The 27,595-nt window shown below is 46.3% G+C and overlaps 1 protein-coding gene across 6 annotated transcripts in view; it reads right to left on the reverse strand.

Moving 5' to 3' along the window:
* The window catches only part of l(2)k05819 (transmembrane protein 94-like protein l(2)k05819), a 213,712-nt gene extending 187,802 nt beyond the window's left edge, over positions 1-25,910 (reverse strand). For all 6 annotated transcript variants that reach the window (XM_069337199.1, XM_069337198.1, XM_069337197.1 and 3 more), the window contains exons 1-3: positions 25,777-25,910; positions 16,445-16,551; positions 1,871-2,017 (exon numbers count right to left, since the gene is read on the reverse strand). In XM_069337199.1, the coding sequence (XP_069193300.1) occupies positions 1,871-2,017; positions 16,445-16,548 (251 nt within the window). In that variant the 5' untranslated portion in view covers positions 16,549-16,551; positions 25,777-25,910. The remainder of the gene's footprint in view (positions 1-1,870; positions 2,018-16,444; positions 16,552-25,776) is intronic.
* Positions 25,911-27,595: the final 1,685 nt, after the last annotated feature.

Raw genomic sequence — 27,595 nt, forward strand, 5'->3', positions numbered from 1 at the left:
TTGATACAAGAATGTTTCCAGGATGAGGTCTACAAATTTACAGGTCCAAAAATCTTCTGTTTTAGCTTCACATGCTTCCCAGTCTATGGATTTCAAGTTGAAGTCACCAACTATCAACAGTCGTGATCTATCGTTATCCGCTCTCGCTATAATCTCTCTCATTATTGTTATAAGACCTTCACATTTACTATCTAGCTCCTCCTTTGACCATGTGCTGCTTGGCGGTGGACTATATGCATTTATTATCATTAGTTTATCATCCTCATGGCAGATCTTTAGTGCTATTATGTCAACTTCTTGTGGATTGGCAGTCATTATTTCCCTCACCTTTAGGTGTTCTTTTACCAGCACAGCAACGCCACCGCCTTTCCTAATTTTTCTGTCCCATCTCCAAATTGAGTAGCCCCTTGGGAATATGACCTCATTTGAAATTACATCTTCAAGTTTTGTCTCCGTGAGTGCAACAATGTCTGGTGTCTGCAGCTGTATTACATCACTTAACTCCAGTATCTTCGATCTCACTCCATCTATGTTGGTGTATGCAAGCTTCAGGAACTTGTTCCCCCCTCTCCTTATTCTTCACTCCCCCTCTCTCTATTGATTTTGTTGGTTTGCCTTTATGTACCACTTTACTGGTTTGCCTACCCCTATCACTTTGTAGAAAAGAGAATTTATTTCTTCTTCATTCCTGCTCTCATTTAAATGTTTTGCCTCGGCGAGGTTCAGTTTCAGCTTCTCTCTATCTTCTTTTGAAAGATCTCGTCTTAACGACCACCCTTTCCCATCCTCATCACTTTGCAATTTTCTAGCATTCCTTAGTACTTCTTCCATCTGTTTCGCACCGTTTAGGGTGATCCTCAAAGGTCGATCTTTCCCTTTTACGTACCTGCCTATTCTCCTTTAGTCGCACACATTCTCTATGGTTGTAAGACCTTCCACGAGGCCAACAATTTTATCTACTACTTTAGCTTCTTCTACAGCTCTTTCTGACCTAGATGTTATCGCCTTTTCTTTGCAGCCAAAAATGATCAGGGACTTACTCCGATCAACTGTGTTTTGCACCAACTTCGGGTTAGATGCCAATTCTTTTCTCACTTCCAGCCTAATGTTTGTTTTATCTTGGTTGCTGCAGTGTTTGACTTCCTTTACTGCTTCTTCTATTTTTTCCTTCTCCTTGGCCACTTGTGCATAAGTGAGTTGCATATCTTTCTTGCACTGTTCTATGTGTGTGCTGGCATCTGTGTCCTGTGCATTCAGCAGGAGAGCATAGTCTAATCTTCCTCCTCTGAGGTGAGTTGGTTGTTCATCACCCAGGACCCTAAGGTTTTCACTTCCCCTAACATAGTGACAGTTCCCATCCATTGACATTGGTCTGATGACAGTTGGCATCAAAGTGTGGGTGTTTGGCATTAAGGTCACCGACCAGCAGGATAGGTTCTTTGTTAGTAAATTCAGCTAATGTGTCTAGGTCAAGTTTATTCTGTGGCACATATAGGTTGATCATATGTAGGGCATTATTGTTTAAGTGAAGGGTTACCCCCAGAATTCATACTCATCCCCCATGTGGAGATTATCAATAATCTGTGCAGGTATGGTGTTACTGACATAGGTAATAAGACCCAGTTTTCTTTCTTCAGAGGGCAGGGCGAACTTGTGATAACCGCTGAACCTTGGGTTGAAGTTATCTCCCACCAGTGTCTCCTATAGTACTATGATGTCAGTTTGGTGTAGTATAGCACTGAATCAGTGTAATAGCTTCAGGGAGTCACAAGGGGGCTACTCAACAGAAAATTACATGAAAAAGACAGATAAAAAGAAGATAATCTGGTGCACATAGATATAAATAATATAATCCTAAAAAAGTACCAACCTTGGATCATTACAAGCAGCAAAGGCCACAAGCAGCACAACACCCTCAACAATTAATGCCAATGCTGATGTCCAACGAAATACAGAGATGTAACTCTTGTGATGGAAGGCTTCATAAAGAACACTCTTGACTCCAAAACCTTTGTTTCTGAAATAGAATGATTAACTTTTTATCTGTTCATATGAAATATATGAATCACTGTCATTACTCAGTTTCCTATTTATATCAGGTAGGGAGGTATGATCCTAGAGAAAACAGGGAAGAAGATATAAAGGCTAAAGATATTAACAAACATGGATAGTGTGCAATGGGGAGTGACATGTACTTACCCATAAGTGACTATGAGGGAGTGACATCTAGAACCTTATACCCTGCCTCCTAGCTATTTACATCTGGTGCACATTTACCTCTTTCAACATTACATTCATCATATTTTTTTCATAAAGCTTTAGATTGAATTGGCTTCAACAACCTCTTCCTTCAAATCATTCCACTTGCCGACTGCCCATACAGGGAACAAAAACTTCCTTACATCTCCATGATTCATCTGCATGTTCAGCTTCCACCAATGTCCCCTTGTGTAACCTCCTTTAATTTAACCCTTAAACTGCACAACACATCAATAGCTGTGGTGATTAACTGTCAGGAAATTGCGCACCACAGCTATTGATGTGCTGGAGTACCACGCAAGATATAAAAGTCCCGCAGCTACACGGGGTTCACATCAGCTTCCTCAGGGCTCTTGTAAACAGACACCATTTAAAAAAAATCGTGAGCAACATTCCTGGGTGTGAGAGCCTCAGTATTGACTGAGCAACCAAGGCTGGCGCATGCAGCATGAGCTAACAGCACTGCTGTTCAGCTTGTGACCACAGCATCGCCTAAAAAGTCAAAATATATATGTAACTGGTATTATTTAGCAATGATAGTATTACAGAAGACTCCTGACTGATGAAAATTACCAGGATTCTGGTAATTGCAAGATAGTTGTGATAATTAGTGCTGTGCGTAGTATGGTGGGATGAGTAATGCTGAGGGAGCAGCATTATTGCTGGCTGGCTGCTGGCTCTGTGTGGCCACCTGTTATTGTCTGCACTCAACATACCAGCTCAGTGGTTCTCTCTGGTGAACACAAATGTAGGTACAGTACTTATATATAACATGTGTATTAGTAAAATACCAGCAAAAGGAGTATGTTGGGAGAGCCATTTGGGTGAGTGAGATGGCATGACTTGACATGCTGTGTAGAGGGTGGCCACTATGCTCTTTGGGCACCATAACAACTTAGTTGTACAGTTATGGTGAATAAAACATGTAGATACTTATATATAATGTATGTATATAGTGTAATAACACCACAAACAGTATTGCTGGGAGAGAAATGTTAGTGGGTCTGGCCTGGAACCAGTGAGGGAGGGAGCCATTAGCTGTATGTGAGGCGACCTCTCTTATTGCCTCAACTCACCATACCAGCTTAGTTGTGCAGTTATGGTGAACAAAACACGTAGATACTTATATATAACGTCGGTATATAGTGAATAAAAGCAAAAACAGTATGGTGGGAGGAGGAATGTTGGCGAGTGGGAAATGTTAAGGGAGGGAGTGGCGGCAAGTAGCTGGCTGGCTGATTTGTGGCGGCCACTCCTTGTTTCTTTTTGACTCACCATACCAACTTAGTGGTTTGTTATGGTGAACAAAACAAGCAGATACTTATATATAACATGTGTGTATAGAGTGCACTAACGGCAAAATTATTTGTTTATTGTTTTACGAACATAATAATTGAATCACTAATATGCACACCATAATTTTGACTATAACATTGCTCACATATTTTATTATATAAATATACCACACTACACATTATTGAATAATATTACTGCCAAAAAACCAGCGTTGAATGTAATGAAACGCCATTTTCTGGGCGTGACCCAGAGGCTCTCTGGAGCTATCCCAGGCTGATATGCTAATGTCAGACTTTGGCATCAGTCATGTGTATGGAGTTCTTAGGCCTACCGGGGCCCACGGCCAGAACTGGGTGTAATGGGGGTGGAGGAAATAGCTCTCTTTTGTCTATTATTCCACCCCCAGTTAACTAACGAAGCCGGGGGAAACAGCTCTCTTTAGTCCGTTATCCCGCCCTCAGTTAGCTAACTATTCTAGAGCACCCCCCAGAGTTCCTACAGCAACCTCTCTCATTCAACACCTTGTAACCTAGGTATTCGACTACCTAGGTGCTGGGACTACCTAGGTGCTGGGACTACCTAGGTGCTGGGACTACAAGGCGCCGTAACTTGATCAGCTACCCGAAACCCTAGAGAACTCTAGAATACATTTCCCTGCCACAAATGTATAAGAGAAATGAAAGGAAAGAGATGAATAATGAAGTAATTAGTGAGGGTTTGGGGTGAGAGAGGTGGGAGGAGCGAGGAGGGTCGTCAGTTGAAAGTGAGAGTTTGGTGGAGGGAGAGGAGTAGATAGGTAGAAGTAGAAGAGTAGATAGTAGAAGTAGAAGAGTAGAAGAAATAATGCTGCCACTATCCATTCATTTGTCCGTACCTACAAGACAAGGAATGGAACTTGTCTGTACTAAAAGATGTTATTACCATGTATCAACTCTAAACCTGTACTCATTAAAATCATGAACCCAGTAACCGCAGAGGCTTTCTCACCTCAACTCAAAAACTCTAGGGAACAAAGTTAAAGACAATTTAAATAATAAATTCATCAATTATATTTCACATAAGTATCATAATTTAAGCAATTCAAATGTTCAAGATTAATATGCAAAGTGAGTCATCATCCAAGAATTCGAGAACCCTACAACTTGTCTGCCCCTGATCCTCCCACAACACTTGTAAACACGACCAAGTCACCTTAATTTTCAACTCGGCAAGTGTCTGTCTATAGCTGGATAGAGAGGGAGGGGGAGACTCTGCAGTTGTCAGGCAGCGTCACCCACCGTCCGGTGACAGCCTATCTCGACGGCTGGCCTCTGCTCTGCTCTGCTGGCTGGTCTCCTATTGCTTCTCTCTATGCTCTGCTCTCCGAGTATATATTGGGGAACCTAGTAGCTAACTCCGCCCACAAGTAGATAGCCCGAGGCTCTCTACGAAACCACTCCTTACACGTCGGCATGTTTGAAGGCTACCAGGCTACAATTATCCGATTAGCAGAAGCAAGGTGAAATTCACATGAACTGACCTCAGGTCACTTGAGGTCATTAACGCTTAGAGGTGTGAGTCTCAGGCCGACAAACTGGCGCCTCTCAAATCCTTGTCTGTGACTCATGAACTACAGTATATATATTTTAATTAAACTAAACCAAACACCTTTACGGTGTTACACGGGCCCCCCTCAGAGAGCAAGGAAAGCAATGGTCTATAGAAACCCCCGTGTGGTTGGAAGCATTCTATGTCTGCCATTGACCGGATCAGGCACCCAGAAAGGTAAGCGCCCCAAAACAAACCCCTATTCTGGTTAAAATTGTTACTAAAAGCCGAACTAGTGGATAGAACTCCCCAACAGAAAATAAGCAAACTAGTGAGACGTCACACATCGCCGCGCCGCTGTCTGCGCAGCTCCCCCCCTTCCCTGGGAGGGGGAAGGGGGAAGCCCCAGACCCTTCAAGCCCGCTACCCACACCTCAGTTTTGAGGCTGGATGTCAAAAACACAAAAAAAAACACCGGCCAGAGGGAGGGAGGGATGCTGGAGAGCCTCTGGGACTCACCCAGAAAATGGAGTTTCATTACATTCAACGGTGGTTTTCTGGGGGGAGCCCCATCGGCTCCCCGGAGCTAACTACCCACAGACGGAAAAAGAGAGACTTACCTGGGAGGTGGTCGTCGCTCACTCCTCAACTCGAAGTTGAGACAACTGGCTGCAACCGCCGACCCAAAGCAACACAGGCCCGACGGGGCCCAGGGACATTCACAAGGTAACGAGCAGCAAGGACCCTGTTCGACCGCCAAAAACCTCCTGCCCAAATATCAGACCAAGACATATTCCCAAAGACGGCAGCAAGAGCCGCTAACTTACAGACGTCATGGGCACGGGGATAGACCACAGGCTGGCTGGATTTGATAACCCTGCGGACGACCTGGGAGACCCAAACCCGCAAACAGGGAAGAAGGGAAACCGGATCAACCCAAAGTGAGACCCCGGACACAGAAGCCGTGGCGTGCAAATAACGGCGAACCGGAACAAAGCATGATGCACCCCTGGCCGTACCAACCAAGCATCAACCACCCACGGACCCCTCCAGAACGCAGCAGTTTCATTCTTCGCCAGAAAAGAAGGAGACGGCTGCATGCGAACAAAACAATCTCAACGACCAAAAGAGCAGAAACCCCTGTGCCGGAGGAGAGCATGAAGCTCCCCGACCCGACCCCAAGAGGCTAATACCAAGAAGAAAAGAGCCTTGGAGAAACAATCACGAACCGAAGGGGCCACAGCGAAACGAGGAGACGAAAGGTAAGCGAGCACTCTGTCCAAAGACCAGGACGGCTCAGGCGGCACATGAGCAGGCCGGAGGTGAAACAAAGCACGCGACAGCTTGCGAAACGGCGCAGACGTAACATCGATACCGAAGGCAAGCTGCAGCGGCTCCGCCAGCGCCGCACAACACGAGGCGACAGTGTTAGGCATAAGATGACGGTTCTGAAACAACCAAGAGAGAAAGGAAAAGACCACCCTAACAGACATCGAACTAACATGACGAAGACGCAAAAAGAAACAGAAGGACCGCCAGGAAACTTTATACTGCCGCCGAGAAGAAGCCCGCAGGTGGGACACCAACAAGGAGGCCACCTGATCACCATAGAGATGATGATAGACTCGAGTCAAAAAACCCATACGCGAAGACTCGAGGAGAAGATCGAACCAGCCACGTGACGCACTGGCCCGATCTGCTGAAAGAGGTAGAGCCGCGGGAAAACCCTCAGGGTCGAACACCGAGCAAGCAGCGCCTAGAACCAAGGCTGGGCCAGCCACCAAGGGGCCAGAAGGACAATTCTCCCCTGGTAAGTCTTCAAGCGAGTCAGGCCTAGGAGTAACATCCGAACCGGGGGAAAGAGGTACAGGAACCCCCCACCTCGACCAGTCCAGCCGAAAGGCATCGACCCTGACGGCCTCGCGATCGGGGATGGGCGCCGCATAAACAGGCAGGCGCCTCGACTACGCCGACACAAAGAGATCCACCTCGGGGCGCCCGAACGTCTGGCAAAGCCAATGGAAGGAAGCGATCACGAGTCAGGTCACTAGATTCATGGAAATCAATGACCTCCACAATCCAGGCCAACATGGATTTAGAGCAGGAAGATCATGCCTCTCACAGCTACTTGACCACTATGACAAAATCACTGAGGCATTAGAGGAACAACATAATGCAGATGTCGTATACACAGATTTTGCAAAGGCATTCGACAAATGTGACCATGGAGTGATTGCACACAAAATGAGGTCAATGTGTATAACTGGTAAAGTAGGACGCTGGATACTCAATTTCCTGTCGAACAGAACACAAAGAGTAACAGTCAATCAAGTAAAATCGAGTCCGAGTGCAGTTAAAAGCTCTGTACCTCAAGGTACAGTTCTTGCACCACTGCTGTTCCTTATTCTCATATCAGATATAGACAAAAACACAAGTCACAGCTTCGTGTTATCCTTTGCAGATGATACAAAAATCAGCATGAAAATTACCTCTGCTGAAGACATTGATAAACTACAAACAGATTTTAACAAAGTTTTCGATTGGGCAGCAAACGAAAATAACATGATGTTTAACGGTGATAAATTCCAGGTACTCAGATACGGCAAAAATGAGGATCTTAAACATAATACAGGGTACAAAACACAATCAAATCTGCCCATACTAGGAAAACAGCATGTCAAGGATTTGGGAATAATGATGTACGACGACCTAACGTTTAGGGAGCATAACCAAGCAAGTATTGCGTCAGCCAGAAAAATGATAGGATGGATTACGAGAACCTTCAAGTCCAGAGATCCCATCACAATGGTTGTACTCTTCAAATCACTTGTGTTGTCCCGTCTTGAGTACTGCTCAGTACTCACTTTCCCCTTCAGAGCAAGAGAGATTGCTGAAATTGAGGGAATACAGAGAACATATACGGCACGCATAGACGAGATAAAGCACCTAAATTATTGGGATCGTCTCAAAGCTCTCCAAATGTACTCACTAGAAAGGAGACGAGAGAGATACCAAATAATATACACATGGAAAATACTGGAGGGACAGGTCCCAAATCTGCACAGTAAAATAACAACGTACTGGAGTGAACGACATGGAAGAAAATGCAGAATAGACCCAGTGAAGAGCAGAGGTGCCATGGGAACAATAAGAGAACACTGTATGAACATCAGAGGTGCACGGTTGTTCAACATCCTACCAGCGAGCATCAGAAATATTACAGGAACAACCGTGGACATCTTCAAGAGGAAACTAGATTGTTTCCTTCAAGGAGTGCCGGACCAACCGAGCTGTGGTGGGTATGTGGGCCTGCGGGCTGCTCCAAGCAACAGCCTGGTGGACCAAACTCTCACAAGTCTGGCCTCGGGCCGGGCTTGGGGTGTAGAAGAACTCCCAGAACTCCATCAACCAGGTATCAACCAGGTACGTCGTCGACCGTCCACTCCGTGGAGAGGGGAATGAAGCGAGACAGGCTGCCAGCCAAGACATTGGACACGTGAACCACCAAGAGAGCCAAACCCCAAGAGCTCAGCAGACGAGTCACCCAAAGCGACCATCCCCAAAGAGACAAGGACCGCATCGAACCCCCCATGGTTCAGGCAAGAACCACCGGAGAGCAGTCCGAATGGAGCCAAATCATCGATCCGTGGGTGACCCGAATCCTCCGAAGAGCAAACCACACTGCCGCAAACTCCCGCACCATGCTGTGAGCTCGACGGAAGGATGGACCCCAACGCCCCTGGCCGGCCTGGTGAGCACTGGTCACAAAGCCCCAGCCAAGAGACGCCGCATCCGTGTACACATCGAGTGAGGGCTCGGGTAGGCGCCAAGGCACTGAACCCTGAAAAACCCAAAGAGGAAGCCAGCAACACAGCAGCCGACGCAAGGCCCCCGGGTATCGAACTCTGCGATCACGAGAGAGGCGGAAGGGGTGACCACGAAGGAACCAGAACAGTCAACGAAGCCAAACCCGACCCAGCGGGTAGACTACCATCGCGAAGTTCAGGCTCCTGCACAGCCCCTCGAGCAACCGCCGGGTGACCCAAAGGCCCACTAGAAACAGACGAACGAGGGACCTCAGCCGCAGGAGAGATTCCAGAGGGAGAGACAAGGAAGCGGTCTGAGAGTCCCAAACGAGACCCAGCTAAGTCCGAACCTGAGAGGGGACCAAATGGGACTTCCTCCGGTTCACCAAGAACCCGAACCCTTCGAGCTGGGAAAGAATCAAATCCCTGACTAGCAAGCAAGCCAACCGGCTGGGAGCCCAAACCAGCCAGTCGTCGAGGTCGGCCAACACCCGAAGACCTAAGAGACGTAAACGGGCCACCACGACCCGCGTAAGGCGCGTGAACACACGAGGTGCCAGGTTCAACCCAAACGGGAGACAATGAAAACGGTAACTTAGATGCCCCACAACAAAATCGAGCCAGTCCCGGAACCTCGGATGAATCGGGAAATGCCAATAAGCGTCCCGGAGGTCCAGGGACACCATCCCAGCACCCGGTTCCAAGAGGAGCCGAACCTGAGACAGCGTAGTCATCCGAAAGGAGGGGCAATGAACCCAGAGGTTCAAATGGGACAAGTTCAGAATGAACCGCAGGTTCGCACAGTCCCGTTTCGGGACCGGAAACAGACGGGAAACCCATCTGAGGGACGTCGTCGTTTTAACGACGCCCAAGCAAACCCACTCCAAGACAACCTGACAGAGCACAGGGGAAGAAACCTGCTCTGCCAGCCCCGCCCCCTCCAAAACGGAGGGGGGGGGGGGAACCCAACGCCACTGCAGGCCAACAGACACGACCCGAAATGCCCACAAATCGTAGGACAGGAGTGGGCGAACAGCGCAAGCCTCTCCAGCACCCCCCCCCCCATCGCCCCATCAATGGGGCAAACTGCAAAAGGGCCAGCACCCCTTATGAGACCCAGAACCCCGCACAGAGCGAACACCGTGCCGACCAGACGAGGGCGGGTCCGAAGCAGGAGCCGAACCCGAACCTGACACCAGTGGCCTACCACGACAAGAGGAACCCCGAGCCCTGGCACGACCCTTCCGGGAAGACCCACCACAGGACCCCAGGAAAACCAACAAGTCCGATATCGGACGACAAGCCGACGACGCAGCCTGGATAAACTGCGCCACGACCGACTGATCAAACAGAAGAGAACAAAAAGGCGAAGACAGCCTAAGAGCCAGAGCCCAAGCAGATTCCACGGAGGAACTCAGCACCACCTGCCGACACGCGAGACGGGAAGCATAAAACAGGGAAGCCACATCCAGCAAAATCAGCACGAAAAGCTTCAACAAGGCAGCTGACGAACGTGCTGCTGAGGACAAGACGCCGGACCCTGGGACGGACCCAAGCGTCCTCACATCCTCCACATGCCAATCCGAAGACAGCTCCAGGAGGGAAAAGAACCGCAAGGCCGAAGCCAAAAGGCCCCGGGCACGCAAGTCCTCCTCCATGAGTGCCGCCGAAAGGGAGAGAACCTGCACATGGAGCTGAACAACGCCCACATCGCGGGGAAGGGCAGGGGCAAACAAACACTCGTTCAGGTACTCAATATTGCCCCCCAGGAAAACCTAAATCACCGTGGAAGCTCCTGCCACTCCAGCGTGTAGGAACGACAGAAGGAATGCCAGGAGGCCAGAACAAACAAGAGGCAGTCCACTAGCCAGGAAGACTCCGGAACCTTGTAATGGAGCCAGAAAAGGAACGAAGTCCCAAACCTGAATTTGGACGGATCCATTTCCGAGGCATAATCCGGGTCACGCAGGAGGTACGCTGCAAGAGCCGCCCACACCACACTAAGTTGGATGCGATAAGCCAAAAACTTCCAGTAAGATGGAAACGACGCACCCGGCGGAACACGGAACCAAACCGGGGAGGGGCCAACACGAAATCCAACTCGTACGCAGAGGGGGGAAAAGAAAATCCCACACCTAGTAACAACAAGCCCCGCTCAGAGGGAAGAAAAACCCAGGCGGGGTCCAGCAGGGCCCAAGGGCCCCAAGTCAGCCCCTCCCCAGCCTCAAGGTCCTTCACAGCAGGACTGAGGGCCGAGTCCTCTCCCCAAGCACCGACCCCACAAGACATGGACGGAGCAGCCGTAGAAGCCGGAAGAAAGGGGGCCCCACCGGTCAGACCCAGAAGCTTCGGCCAAGAGACAATTAAGACTCGAATGCCTCCGCTGCCCCTACCCCCCAGAAGGGGCATCCCCTGAAGCTGCTTGAGTCTCGAGATCAAGTAACCCCTGCTCTGACTCCAAAACCCTCAGACGTTTCGGGGCCGGAAGCAGGGGGGGGGTGCAGAACAAACAGGAGGGGAAGGACAAGAAGGTGCGGACTGAACCAGAATCGAAGCGACCCCCACCCCCAAGTCCGGGTCTTGAAAAGCATAGTGGGGCAGCCCCGGGGCATCCGGGTGAGCAACCAACGGAGCGCATTGCAACTGACGAAACCTAGCTTGCATCACACTCGCAGCCTGTACCTGAATAGAATCATCAGAAGATTGGGTAAATTGAGTCACAAGCAAGCAGCAACACTCACAGGACTCAGGGCTTAACCCTTAAAGTGCGCATCACGACATATGACATGTTGGACATTGTTCCAGTCAACTGCACATCACGTCATATGACGTGTTGGAGTACTACGCAAGATTTAAATGGCCCGCGGATACACGGGGTTCACCACACCTTCATCAGGGCTCTTGTAAACAGACGCCATTTTTTTTTAAAATCGTGGGCCAAACTCCCGGGTGTTATTGGCCTCAGTATTGAGCAAGCAACCAAGCCTGACGCACGCAGCATGAGCTAACAGCACTGCTGTTCAGCTTGTGACCACAGCATCGCCTAAAAATGCCAAAATATACTTGTTCATGCTATTATGTAGCGATGATATTACTACAGAAGACCCCTGACTGATAAAACTGACCAGGGTTCTGATAATAGCAGGATTGTGGTGATATTTAGTGCTGTGCGCCATGGAGGGAGGAGTAATGCTGTGGGAGGGAGGGTGGTGGCGATGTCTTTTGACTGTGTGTGGCCACCTATTATTGACTGCACTCACCATACCAGCTTAGTGGTTCGCTATGGTGAACACAAATGTAGATACTTATATATAACATGTGTATAGAGGGTATAAACAGCAAGAGAAGGTTGGGAGTCCGCCATTTTGGTGAGGGCAGTGGCGTCGTCTGCACAACGCCACCGTGCAGATGACAGGTGTTGTTTACTGGTTACCACGATGGTCTTTGGGCACCATACCAGTTTATTTGTACAAGTATGGTGAATAAAACAGATAGATATTTATATATAATGTGTGTATATAGCGTAATAACACCACACAGTATTGTTGGAGGAGAAATATTCGTGCGTCTGGCCTTGAGGGCGGCAGCCATCAGCTGACTGTGTGAGGTCCTACGTCTTTGTGCCTTTACTCACCATACAAGCTTAGATGTACAGTTATGGTGAACAAAACATGTAGATACTTATATATAACGTCTGTATATAGTGAATTATAGCAAAAACAGTATTGTGGGAGGAGAATGTGGGTGAGTCAGAAGACTTGAGGGAGGGCGGGAGTGGCTGGCTGGTACACGGCGGTCACTCCTTGTTACTTTTTGACTCATAATAGCTACTTAGTGGTTCGTTATAGTGAACAAAACATGCAGATACTTATATATAACCTGTGCTTATAGTGTAATAACTGACAAAGTATTTGTTCACTGATTGATGAACATAATTGAATCAACAATATGCACACCATATTTTTGAGTACAGCAATGATTCACTCATTTTATTATAGAAATATATCAAACTACACACTATTGAATAATATTACAGCAAAAAAACTATGAAAAATCAATCAGAGACATTGAAATAATTAGGTAATTATCTCTTTGTGGCAACTCCAGCCTGACAGTTGGCGAGCAACAGACCGCCTGGGACGCACGCTGAGTCAGCGCCTATAATTTGCCAGACTTCCCCGCCCTATAGCGGGCAATATATGCCACTTACGATTTTTTTATTATTTTTCCCGTGATCAGTGAACACAAATTAACAGGTTAGGAAGAAAAAATATTTTTTTTTTTTTCAAAATTACATGCGCCTGTGGGGAAGAAAGGATATTATACCCCTAGCATGTTAAGGGTTAAACTAGAAGATAGAATAAAAACCAGCGTTGAAAGCAATGAAACGCCATTTTCTGGGCGAGTCCCGGAGGCTCCCGGAACTATCCAGGTTGATATGGATATCCCTAACTTTGGCATCAGTCAATGTGGGTGTAGTTCTAGGCCTACTGGGGGACCACGAGCCAGAACCTGGCCCCCTCAGAGAGGCACAGGGAGCAATGTCCCATAGAATGCACATGTGATTTTGGAGCATTTTATATCTGCCATCGACTGGGACAGGCACCTAGAAAGGTAAGCGCCACAAAACAAACCCCTATTCTGGTTAAAAACAACAAAAATAGACAAACGAGTGGACGGAACTCCCAATTGAAAACAAGCAAACAAGCATGACATTACACGAGCCGCGCCGCATATCTGCGCAGCTCCCCCCTCCCAGGGAGGGGGAAGGGGGAGCCCCAGACCCCCACGCCGGCGATCCACACCATCAGTTTCGAGGCTGGATATCAAAATACACAAAAAAAACGCCGACTGAAGGGAGGGAGGGAGGACTGCCGGGGAGCCTCTAGGACTCACCTAGAAAACGGCGTTTCATTACACTCAACGCTGGTTTTCTGGGGGAGCTCCTTTGGCTCTCCAGAGCTACTTCACCAAAGACAAAATAATGAAGGGGACGTTCCCTTAGGAGGAGGGAACAGTGCTCCACACCTGAACTCAAAGCCGAGACAGGCTGTAGCCGCCAACCCAAGCGACACAGGCCCGACTAGGCCCAGGAACGGCAACGAGGTAGCGTGCAGCCAGGACCTTGTTTGACCGCCAAAAACCCCCTGCCCGTATGTCAGCCCAGGACATGTAACCAAAGACGGCATCAAGAGGAGCAAACTTACGAACGGCAAGGGCACAGGAAGAAACCGCAGGCCAGCTAGACGTAAGAACCCTGTCGACGACCTAAACCAACCATGAGAAGAGGCGGAGCCAGGGAAAAAAACTGGAACCGGACACTGAGCAAGCAGCGAATAAAACAAAAGCTGGCAAGGAACCAGAAGAAGCAAGAAGGCTGGCAAGAAACGTCCGCCAGGGAACCAGGAACCCAAACCCAGTGAGCCGGGCAAGAACCAACCCGTGTGAGCAGGTACACCCCGTCCGGGAGGAACCCCCTGGGACTCCGAAAGGGCCAACAAGGCCAAGAACAGTTGAGAACGAGAAACCGCCGCTTGCCGAAAGAGCCGAACCGTAGACTCTGCAAACAGCAAGGACAAATTCGGCGACAAAAACCAAAGAGCCAGGGCCCAGGCAGAGGCCAAAGAAGAAGAGAGCACCACGAGCCGACACGCGAAACATGAGGTGAAGAACAGCTACACCGCAACTCGCAGGAGCAGTGCAAACGGCACCAGCAGGGCAGAATGACGCATGCTAGTACCAGAGAAATGTAACTACCCTGGACGTGTACCACACTACATGTCTCCGGTAGACTAACATCAGAACTTCCCTCAGGAACCTGTGTAAGGAATCATTCAGAATCTCGTATACCACATATGTAAGATCAATCTTGGAGTATGCAGGCCCCCAGCATTGAGCCCGTACCTTGTCAAGCACAAGGCGAAGCTTGAAAAGTACAGAGGTATGCCACTAGGCTTGGCCCAGAACTTTGAGGCATGAGTCACGAGAACAGTCCGCGTAAAATGCACCTCATGTTTTCATTGTCAGTGTAGTGAACAGATGGAATGCATTAGGCAGTGATGCGGTGGAGGCAGACCCCCATACACAGGTTCAAATGTAGATATGATAGAGCCCAATAGGCTCAGGAATTTGTACACCAGTTGATTGACAGTTGAGAGGCAGGACCAAAGAGCCAGAGCTCAACCCCCTCAAGCACAACTAGGAGAGGACAACTAGGTGAGGACACTAAGGCAAAATGTACTTTCCGGCAAAGGAACACAAGAAAAAGGCCGTAGCCAGGGCCGTAACCTTAGCTCACCCTGTCCCAACAAAAAAGGAGCAGGAGGGGCAGGAGATGGGTGAATAGAACCTACAGCCACCAGCAGACATTGCAACACAGAAGCTGGTGGGGACATACAAGAAGATGAAAGAACCCAGGTTCTACAACTGAACAGTGGGGCTGTCCAAGCACAGGGAACTGAACATGTACACAGTCCAACCTAGCACCAACACTAGTATAGCCAATAAGCACATACTAAGACACACAACAATGTGTAGTATAGAGGTAGGGAATGCAATGAAAACTGAAATGTACACGAGCAAGTAAATATACAGACACTCCAATGTATACAGTGCAGCCAAGCACTAAACAATGACCAAGGAAGAGTGACCAGAAGCAAGAACTGAGTCAAGGAATGAGTGTCCAGAGAGCCATGATGGAGGCAAAGTACGAGTGCCCAGCAAGGAAAGAGCATCAAGAAAACAGACAGGCGAGGAAGGAGTGTCCAACTGATATTCCATGGAACCCTTCCCCCACAATCAGGCCTTAACCTGGGGCAGAGAAGCATGTAGAGAAACACATGGGAAGGCCACGTTAAGATGCACGCAAAATAGCCGATCAACTCGCAACAGACAACACTCGTCCAAAAAACGAGAACCAGTGCCTGGCTGACATTGTCACCAGAACATATACTCTCACCTGTAAAGCATAGACACTATCGCGTCACTACAGCTGAGCCGTGTAACATTCCGGGAACAACACTAGAGGATCATGTCCAGAGATGCGTGAACCAGAGAAGATGAGGTGTAGAATAAAGGTGGAGGCGGAGCCACTCAAAGCCACCCCACACTCGTAAAGCAGAGAAAGAACTAAGTGTCCTCCCCATAAATAAAATCTAGAGTTCTAGGCCACATCGATTGATGCCAAAATTAGGGATATCCTTATCAGCCTGGATAGCTCCTAGGGAGCCGTAGGGGCTCCCCCCAGAAAGAGGTAATATGATCACCATTTACAAAATACTAACAGGAAATGACCAAATTGACAAAGAGAAATTCCTGAAACCTGCAGCTTCACGAACAAGAGGACACAGATTCAAGCTAAGGAAACAAAAGTTCTGGAAAAATATTTGAACGTTTTCCTTTGCAGAGTGGTAGACGGCTGGAACATGCTAGGCGAGGTGGTGGTGGAGGTCAAAACTGTCTGTAGTTTCAAACCGTTATGCGACAAAGAGTACTGAGAAGACGGGACTCCACAAGCATAGCTGTCATCCCGTAACTACACTTAGGTAATTACTTACTTTTCCGCTTCTGATTTCTGATATTCATCCAAAGCACTGGCAATATCCTCATGCAAGCGACCGAGGGCCTCACTTGTGGATAAGCCATTACGACTGCAGTCCATTTCCTGAAAAATATAATTCATATACAGTAATTTTATTATGTAACTACAATCATTTTCATAAATGATACGAGAACTAAAAGAGCCAACATTCCATGATATGAACTAAAGAAATGCAAAGCATAAGATTTTTGGTGTTACTTTTGAAGAGTAATTTAAAACGCATGGTCAATGGTCGTCACAAAGTAGAATCAGTCATTAAGAGATTTTGAAAACCAAGCAATAATTTGCAGATTTGTTTACGAAATAAGAAAAAAACAGCGTTGAACATTCACAAGGTAACAAGCAGCCAGGACCCTGTTCGACCGCCAAAATCTCCACGCCCGAAAATCAGACCAAGACATATTCCCAAAGACGGCAGCAAGAGCCGCGAACTTACTGAATGTCATGGGCACAGGGATAGACCGCAGGCTGGCTGAACTTAATAACCCTGCAGGACGACCTGGGAGACCCGAACCCGCGAACAGGGAAGAAGCGAAACCGGATCAACCCACAGCGCGTCCCCGGACACAGAAGCCGTGGCGTGCAAATAACGGCGAAGAGCCGCAACCGGACACAAAACATGATGCACCCCCGGCCAGACCAACCAAGCATCAAACACCCACGGACTCCTCCGGAACGCAGCAGTCTCATTCTTCGCCAGAAAAGAAGGAGACGGCTGCAAGCGAACAAAACAATCTCCACGACCAAAAGAGCAAAAACCCCTGCACCAGAGGAGAGCATGAAGCTCCCCTACCCAACCCCCAGAGGCCAAAGCCAACAAGAAAAGAGCCTTGGAAAAACAATCCTGGACCGAAGGGGCCACAACGAAACGAGGAGACGAAAGGAAAGCGAGCACTCTGTCCAAAGACCAGGACGGCTCAGGCGGCGCATGAACAGGCCGGAGGTGAAACAATGCACGAGACAGTTTGCGAAACGACGCAGACTATTGCCCACTATAGGGTGGGGAAGTCTGGCAAAAAACAGGCGCTGACTCAGCGTACGTCCCAGGCGGTCTGCTGCTCGCCAGCTGTCAGGCCGGAGTTGCCACAAAGAGATAATTACCAAATTATTTCAATGTCTCTGATTGATTTTTCGTAGTTTTTTTCCTGTAATATTATTCAATAGTGTGTAGTGTGATATATTTATATAATAAAATGAGGGACTCATTGCTGTACTCACAAATATGGTGTGCATATTGTTCATTCAATTATGTTCATCAAATAGTGAACAAATACTTTGTCGGTTATTACACTATATACACAGGTTATATATAAGTATCTGCATGTTTTGTTCACCATAACGAACCACTAAGTTGCCATTATGAGTCAAAAAGTAACGAGGAGTGACCGCCACACTCCAGCCAGCCACTCACACCCTTCCTCAACACCTCACTCGCCCACATTCTCCTCCCACCACACTGTTTTTGCTTTTATTCACAATATACAGACGTTATATATAAGTATCTACATTCATGTTCACCATAACGAACCACTAAGTTGGCATGCTGAGTGGCAGTGCCAGTGGCAACCCGCCACTGGCTGCTACTTCCTCCCTCCCTCAAGTCACCTGACTCACCCACATTCTCCTCCCACAATACGGTTTTTGCTTTTATTCACTATATACAGACGCTATATATAAGTATCTATATTCGTGTTCACCATAACGAACCACTAAGTTGGTATGCTGCGTGGCAGTGGCAGCCCGCCACTGGCTGCCACTCCCTCCCTCCCTCCCTCACCTCACCTGACTTGCCACCATTCTCCTCCCACCATACTGTTTTTGCTTTTATATACAGATGTTTTATATAAGTATTTACCTGTTTTGTTCACCATAAATGTACATCTAAGCTTGTATGGTGAGTAAAGACACAAAGACGTAGCTACACACAAAGTCAGCTGGTGGCTGCCGCCCTCAAGGCCAGACGCACTAATATTTCTCCTCCAACAATACTGTTTGTGGTGTTATTACGCTATATACACACATTATATATAAATAGCTACCTGTTTTATTCACAATACTTGTACAAGTAAACTGGTATGGTGCCCAAAGGCCATTGTGGTCACCAGTAAACAACATGATAAGTTGTGCAGACAACGCCACCGCCCTCACCAAAATGGCGGCTCCCAACCTACTCCTTGCTGTTTATACCCTCTATACACACGTTATATATAAGTATCTACATTTGTGTTCATAGCAAACCACTAAGTTGGTATGGTGAGTGCAGTCAATAAACGGTGGACACAGATAGTCAGAAGACAATCGCCACTACCCTCCCCTCCCACAGCATTACTCCTCCCTCCATGGAGCACAGCGCTAAATATTTTTTTTTTTTTTTTTTGAGATATATACAAGAGTTGTTACATTCTTGTACATCACCACATATCACCACAATCCTGCTATTATCAGAACCCTGGTCAGTTTTATCACAGTCAGGGGTTTTCTATAATAATATCATCACTACATAAAAGCATGAACAAGTATATTATGGCATTTTTAGGCAATTCTGTGGTCACAAGCTGAACAGCAGTGCTGTGAGCTCATGCTGCGTGCATCAGGCTTGGTAGCTCACTCAATACTGAGGCCCCTAACACCCGGGAATTTGGCCCACGATTTTTTTTAAAATGGCGTCTGTTTACAAGAGCCCTGATGAAGGTGTGGTGAACCCCGTGTATCCACGGGCCGTTTAAAACTTGCGTAATACTCCAAAGCATCATATGATGCGATGCGCAATTTACTGCAAGTCGGTCAAAGCATCATATGATGCGATGCGCAATTTAAGGGTTAAACATTACACTACATTTCCACTAAGGTTAGGGACCTCTGATCTTTAGTAGGATAATAGTTTTAAAAGAACCCAGTTACGGAAGGGTTCTTAACACAACATATAACTATTGTCATTCTTTGTTCTTTATGTCCCCTTATCAGTCAAATTCATTCTTTTGTTTTCAATTAGTTTGTAGTATTTTTAACCCATAAGTTGCTAAGGGGTCCTGAGGAGATTTACACCCCTGTGCACAAGAAAAAAAATTCTAAGAATGTTAATTTGTGTTTCCTGAGCACAGGGAAAAAAATCGTAGGCGACATATTTTGGCCACAATAAGCTAAGGAAGTCTGGAAAAATGCGGGCGTTGACAGAGCAATCATCAGAGGCAGTCAGCATAACCCGAGCTATCAGGTGGGAGTTGCCACAAAGCTATTATTACCTAATTATTTCAATGTCACCGATTGATTTTTCCTTAGTTTTTTGCATTAATATTATTCAATAGTGTGTAGTGTGATAGATTTATATAATAAAAGGGGTGAATCATCGCTATACTCAAAAGTATGGTGTGCATATTAGTGATTCACTTATGTTCATAAAACAATAAACAAATAGTTTTGCTGTTATTACACTATACAGTGGTACCTCGGTTTAAGAGTTTAATCCGTTCCTGGAGACAGATCGTATTCCGAAAACTCGTAATATGAAGCTAATTTCCCCATAAGAAATAATAGGAAATGAATTAATCCGTTCCTGACTACCCAAAAACCTCACTTCAAACTAAATTTCCTACCTAATTCATCTAAATAAACCTACAAAACTATGTTCAAGTTATTACTTACCCTTGCTGATGACTGCTGTTAGCATATGGAAGATGGTGAGGAGGAAGGAGGAGGATAGGTGTTATTGTTTGGAAGGGGAGTCCCCTTCCATTATAACATCAGGCAGTGAGGACTTCACTGGTGTGCACACACTGGCACGTTTTGCCTGCATACCACTAAGACTTGCTTGTCTTACTAAGAATCTGTCTAAAGACACTTGTTTTTCCCTACATTTTAACACTTGTCTGTAGTAAGACATCACATTGTCATTTAAACATAAAAGATAGTCACCACACTCTAGGTACAGTAGAGTGATAAACCATAAGCCATAAACAGTATGCCTATGCACTCTGCACCAGGCCCGGATTCTTGGAACTCCATATTCATCAAGAACTGTAAAAAACCACTATCGCAGGCCCTCCACATTCTGTGGAGACAAAGCCTAGATACTGGCGTTATTCCTGATATACTAAAAACAGCAGAGATAGCACCACTTCATAAAGAAGGAAATAAGGCAGAGGCAAAAAATTACAGACCGATAGCACTAACATCGCACATTATAAAAAATTTTGAGAGAGTGCTAAGAAGTAAGATCACAAAATACATGGAATCACAGCATCTCCATAACCTCGGACAACATGGTTTCAGAACAGGGCGCTCTTGCCTGTCGCAGTTGCTGGACCACTATGATATGGCATTAGATGCTATGGAAGACAAACAAAACGCTGATGTAATTTACACAGATTTCGCAAAAGCTTTTGATAAATGTGACCATGGCGTTATTGCACATAAAATGCGTTCAAAAGGAATTACCGGAAAAATAGGCAGATGGATCTACAATTTCCTGGCCAACAGAACCCAATGTGTAATAGTCAACAAAATAAAATCCAGCCCATCAACCGTGAAGAGCTCAGTCCCCCAGGGTACTGTGCTTGCTCCAGTACTTTTTCTCATCCTCATATCGGACATAGACCAGAACACAACCTATAGCACTGTATCATCCTTTGCAGATGACACTAGGATCTTCATGAGAGTAGGCAACATAGAGGACACGGCAAACCTCCAGTCAGATGTAGATCAGGTCTTTCTATGGGCTACAGAAAATAATATGGTGTTTAACGAAGATAAGTTCCAGCTCATGCGCTATGGAAAAAATGAAAATATAAAAACGGAAACCACGTACAAAACTCAGGCAAATCATGACATAGAACAAAAAGGCAATGTAAAGGATCTGGGTGTACTCATGTCGGAAGACCTTACCTTTAAACACAATAAAGTAGCCGTCACAACTGCAAGAAAAATGACAGGTTGGATAACAAGAACTTTTCACACTAGAGATGCTATACCGATGATGACACACTTCAAAACGCTTGTGCTCTCTAGAGTGGAGTACTGCTGCACAATGACAGCCCTTTTCAAAGCTGGAGAAATTGCCGACCTGGAGAGCGTGCAGAGATCCTTTACTGCTAGAATTCACTCAGTAAAACACCTAAACTATTGGGACCGACTAAAGAGCCTAAATCTGTACTCCCTTGAGCACAGGCGGGAGAGATATATAATAATTTACACGTTGAAAATGTTAGAGGGGCTGGTCCCAAACCTGCACACAGAAATAACATCACATGAGACCAGAAGACATGGCAGGATGTGCAGAATACCCCCGTTGAAAAGCGGAGGTGCAACAGGTACTCTGAGAGAGAACTCTATCAACATCAAAGGCCCGAGACTGTTCAACACGCTTCCGCTACACATAAGGGGCATAACTGGCCGACCCCTCACAGTGTTCAAGAGAGAACTGGATAAGCACCTCCAAAGGATACCTGATCAATCAGGCTGTGACTCATACGTCAGGCTGCGAGCAGCCGCGTCCAACAGCCTGGTTGATCAGTCCAGCAACCAGGAGGCCTGGTCGACGACCGGGCTTAGCGTCCCGCTAAGCCCCGGAAGCTCCTCAAGGTAACCTCAAGGTAACAGTGCTGAAACAACCACCGAAGCCAGAGCAAATGACCTCAGCCTTTAGCATCAGCCGAAGAACTGATGGTGGATAGCCGGTGAGGTAGGTCTGGGGTTCCCCCTTCCCCCTCCCAGGGAGGGAGGAGCTGCGCAGACAGCGGCGCAGCGACGTGTGACGTCATGATCGTTTGCTCGTTTCTTTTAGTGGAGTTCTATTCACCTGTTCGGCTTGCGGTAGCAATTTTCAGCAGAATAGGGGTTTGTTTTGGGACGCTTACCTTTCTGGGTGCCTGACCCGGTCGATAGCAGACATAGAATGCCTCCAACCACACAGGGGTTTCTATAGGCCATTGCTTCCCTTGCTTCTCTGAGGGGGCCAGGTTCTGGCTCCTGGTCCCCGGTTAGCCCATAGAACTCCATACACATAACTGATGCCAAAGCCTGACATTACCATATCAGCCTGGATAAGCTCCGGGAAGCCGAAGGGGCTCCCCCCAGAGAAGAATTTTTTCAAGAGAATTTATTTCCTGCACACTGGGGGATGTCATATTTGGAGGCCGCGCAGTTAAGGGGTTAAATAAGAAGAGGCACAGGTGAAAGGGTTATGTCAGGTCAGTCTGGCCTGACTAACTGATAGGATCAGCCAGGTCAGTCAAACCACACTGGTTGAGAAATGTTTTGAAAGTATCCTCATTTCTGATTGTAAATATTTTACCTAAAGACACTTTTCTCACTTTTATCATACCATCTCTCATGAAGCCCTGCTGGATCACACCCGGGTTATTTTTTCGAATTTGACGCAGGCGGAAGAGGAGTTCCTGCCTTTTTCTGGTCAAGCACTCGTTGATGTAAATCCCCTTACGTGAAGATACTGCTGACTGGACAAGATCAGATTTTATGGACTGGGTAGCTAGCTTGAGGCAAATTTTTCTCTGGTTTTGTCCTGAGAGATTCTTTTTGCCTACTCTGTATGCAGCAATTATGCCCGTTTCGTTGAGATTATAATGCAGTTAATTTTTTATGAGAGTATGTACTATATCAATACACTTCTCAACTTCACTTTCCATAGTAATGGAAGGAAACGACACAATAACAGAGTCAAGCAGCTCTTGCTGGTCTTGTTCGTCCTGGGAGATAGAATATTGGGCGGGGAAAGTATCGATACATACATTAATTTTGTTGAGAGCTTCCTCTTGTTTTTTGATGGATTCATTAGTTTTCAGCCACGTATTTTCCTCACAGAAATCGTTTGTCATACTGGAGTTATTATTAGCTAGCTTGACAAGCTCTAACCTCCTTGCGGAGAAGAATTATGTCTTGTTGCTGTTGATGTAGGTTTGCGCGGTTCGCTTGATCCTCATTTTGAAGGCTCTGAATGATTGTAATTTGAGCCTCAATAACCAAACACAGCTTTTTAAACCATTGATTCTCTGCCCAGTTAGGAAATCCAGCGAGGGACCAGCAGCACACTTGAAATGCGAAAAGTGGGATGCTAGCGAGGAACTTGGAGAAGATTGAGAGGACACAGCCCCCCCTGGCTCATTGGTGGAGTAGAGGGGAGAGCAGAGCTGCAGCCCCGGACCCCAGAGCTCCCAGAGGGCGAAACACGATGGCTGTTGGTGTTGGTCAGGGTAGATGCCCTGTTTGGAGATTTGTTGTTCTTTTTTTCCCTGCACAGCCTTGCTTTTGAAAGACATAGTTGGTCGAGTATGGTCTGGGGTATATGTTGTAGCTGAAACTTGTGTCAGGCAGAGCGGAGGCGGGCAGCATGCACTGGTACTCACAGCAGGAAAGGATTGTTTTGAATTTTGTTTGCGATGGAATGAGTTGATTGGGTTGGTTACTGACGATGTGTTATGACATGCTTGGATTCCATGAACTTAGCTGCCTGTAGGTGGTGTTCTACATCATCTGGGGGTAGTTGGGGGCTGTAATACAGCTCTGAGTAAAGAGCGCAGCGAGCACAAGTCATAGTGGCAGCGGCAGTCATTTAACGACCAACAATACAAAAAGTAAATATATCATATTTCTTCATTATTTACATAATACTAGGAAGCTTTGGGTAGCTTTGAGAAAATTTGGGTAGCTTTGGGTAATTAGACGGACCGAGTATCCCATACTCAGAGAATCACCTGGCAAGTCTCACATACTCAGGGACTCACCTGGCAAGTCTCACATACTCACAAGCTGGCAAGCACAATTAGGTGAGTACAATTAGGAGAGTACATACTGCGGGACTCGCCTGGCAAGTCTCACATACTCAGGAACTCGCCTAGCAAAGTCTCACATACTCAGGGACTCGCCTAGCAAAGTCTCACATACTCAGGGACTCGCCTAGCAAAGTCTCACATACTCAGGGACTCGCCTAGCAAAGTCTCACATACTCAGGGACTCGCCTAGCAAAGTCTCACATACTCAGGGACTCGCCTAGCAAAGTCTCACATACTCAGGGACTCGCCTAGCAAAGTCTCACATACTCAGGGACTCGCCTAGCAGTCTCACATACTCAGGGACTCGCCTAGCAAAGTCTCACATACTCAGGGACTCGCCTGGCAAGTCTCACATACTCAGGGACTCGCCTGGCAAGTCTCACATACTCAGGGACTCACCTGGCAAGTCTCACATACTCAGGGACTCACCTGGCAAGTCTCACATACTCAGGGACTCACCTGGCAAGTCTCACATACTCAGGGACTCGCCTGGCAAGTCTCACATACTCAGGGACTCGCCTGGCAAGTCTCACACACTCAGGGACTTGCCTGGCAAGTCTCACACACTCTGGGACTCACTTGACAAGTCTTACATACTCAGGGATTCACCTGGCAAGTCTCACATACTCAGGGATTCACTTGACAAGTCTCACATACTCAGGGACTCACCTGGCAAGTCTCACATACTCAGGGATTCACTTGACAAGTCTCACATACTCAGGGACTCACCTGGCAAGTCTCACATACTCAGGGATTCACTTGACAAGTCTCACATACTCAGGGACTCACCTGGCAAGTCTCACATACTCAGGGATTCACTTGACAAGTCTCACATAATCAGGGGACTTACCTGGCAAGTCTCACATACACAGGGACTCACCTGGCAAGTCTCACATACTCAGGGATTCACTTGACAAGTCTCACATACTCAGGGACTCACCTGGCAAGTCTCACATACTCAGGGATTCACTTGACAAGTCTCACATACTCAGGGGACTTACCTGGCAAGTCTCACATACTCAGGGACTCACCTGGCAAGTCTCACATAATCAGGGATTCACTTGACAAGTTTCACATACTCATGGAACTCACCTGGCAAGTCTCACATACTCAGGGATTCACTTGACAAGTCTCACATAATCAGGGGACTTACCTGGCAACTCTCACATACACAGGGACTCACCTGGCAAGTCTCACATACTCAGGGATTCACTTGACAAGTCTCACATACTCAGGGACTCACTTGACAAGTCTTACATACTCAGGGACTCACCTGGCAAGTCTCACATACTCAGGGATTCACTTGACAAGTCTCACATACTCAGGGACTCACTTGACAAGTCTCACATACTCAGGGACTCACCTGGCAAGTCTCACATACTCAAGGACTCACTTCACAAGTCTCACATACTCAGGGGACTCACATACTCAGGGGACTCACATACTCAGGGACTCACCTGGCAAGTCTCACATACTCAGGGGACTCACATACTCAGGGACTCACCTGACAAGTCTCACATACTCCGCGCCTGGTGAAGGAGGCAGGTCACCCTGGCCTGGTCCAGTGTTTACTGTCACCAGCTGGTGAGTGGTCGCATTTAGTACACAAAACAACTAGTTCGTTCACATACAAGTTTGTATAACTGAATCATTTCGTATATACATATGCGCTGGCGTGAGTTCGCTGCCGTTCTCGTCTTCCAAGATACAATTATAAACAAGACAATTTTTTTATTTTTTTTATTTATGCATATACAAGAATGTACATAAGGAATGTGAGGATACAATTATGGTAATTACAGTCTTGTAAAGCCACTAGCACGCGCAGCGTTTCGGGCAGGTCCTTAATCTAAGAAAATTTTAAGGAGGTAAATACTTGCAAAATTTATAGACAAAAAAATGATAACAGATTACATGGAATGAAAAAAAAAAAAAGATGAGAGAAAATTATAGGTACAGTATATTAAAGCACATAGGTAGCTATGATTGATTGCAATGACAGCTTAAAATGGTAGTTGACAACAAATTGGTAGGCACAATACAGCAGAAACAATATAAGATTGATTGCAATGACAGCTTGAATGGTAGTTGACAAAAATTGGTAGTCACAATACAGCATATGGCTAGCACATAAAAGAAGACAGCAATGAACACAATGATAAGGTTGTTTGATATTACATAAAAATTAGGAGATTGGGTACCACTAGGTACAGAGCAAATTTAAAGCTCAGTGTAGGAAACTAAATAGATGAAGTTAGGTACTTTTTGGTTTTGCTTTTAAATAAGGCAAAAGTTTTACAGTTTTTCAATTCACTAGGGAGTGAGTTCCATAGACTAGGTCCCTTAATTTGCATAGAGTGTTTACACAGATTAAGTTTGACCCTGGGGATATCAAAGAGATATTTATTTCTGGTGTGGTGATAATGGGTCCTATTACATCTGTCCAGGGAGAGTTTCAGAGCATGGTTTGCATTTAAGAACAGGGTTTTGTAAATGTAGTTGACACAAGAGAATGTGTGGAGGGAGTTAATATTTAGCAAGTTTAGAGATTTAAACAAGGGAGCTGAGTGTTGTCTGAAAGCAGAGTTAGTTATTATTCTGATAGCAGATTTTTGCTGTGTGATGATGGGCTTAAGGTGGTTTGCAGTGGTAGACCCCCATGCACAGATACCATAATTAAGATAGGGGTAGATTAGTGCATAATATAGTGAGAGGAGAGCAGAGTTAGGAACATAATATCTGATTTTGGAGAGTATACCAACTGTCTTAGAGACTTTCTTAGTTATGTGTTGAATGTGGGTGCTGAAGTTGAGTCTCTTGTCTAGGAATAGGCCAAGAAACTTGCCATCATTTTTATTACTGATGTTAATGTTGTCTATCTGTAGCTGAATTGCATTTGATGATTTGCTGCCAAATAAGATGTAGTAAGTCTTTTCGATGTTTAATGTTAGTTTGTTCGTTGACATCCATAAGTGGACTTTTTTTAATTCATTATTCACAACATTATTTAGTGTATGTGGGTTGAGGTTTGAGTAGATAAGGGTAGTATCGTCAGCAAACAATATAGGTTTGAGAATATTAGAGACATTAGGCAGATCGTTTATATATATAAGAAATAGAAGAGATGATAATAGAGATGACAATAGAAGATGATAATAAGATAAGAATATATACATAGCACTTGATCATATAATTTGTAGCGAGTTAATTTTATACTCGTTCCATTATTTCATTATCTTAAGAGCATAACTAATTAGCACTAATTACAAAAGCTACAATCCTTTCCCCAATTACATGTAATACTCTTCTCATCTTGTTGGAGG

This window comes from Procambarus clarkii, chromosome 37 (assembly GCF_040958095.1).
Source record: "Procambarus clarkii isolate CNS0578487 chromosome 37, FALCON_Pclarkii_2.0, whole genome shotgun sequence".
Taxonomy (NCBI): domain Eukaryota; kingdom Metazoa; phylum Arthropoda; class Malacostraca; order Decapoda; family Cambaridae; genus Procambarus; species Procambarus clarkii.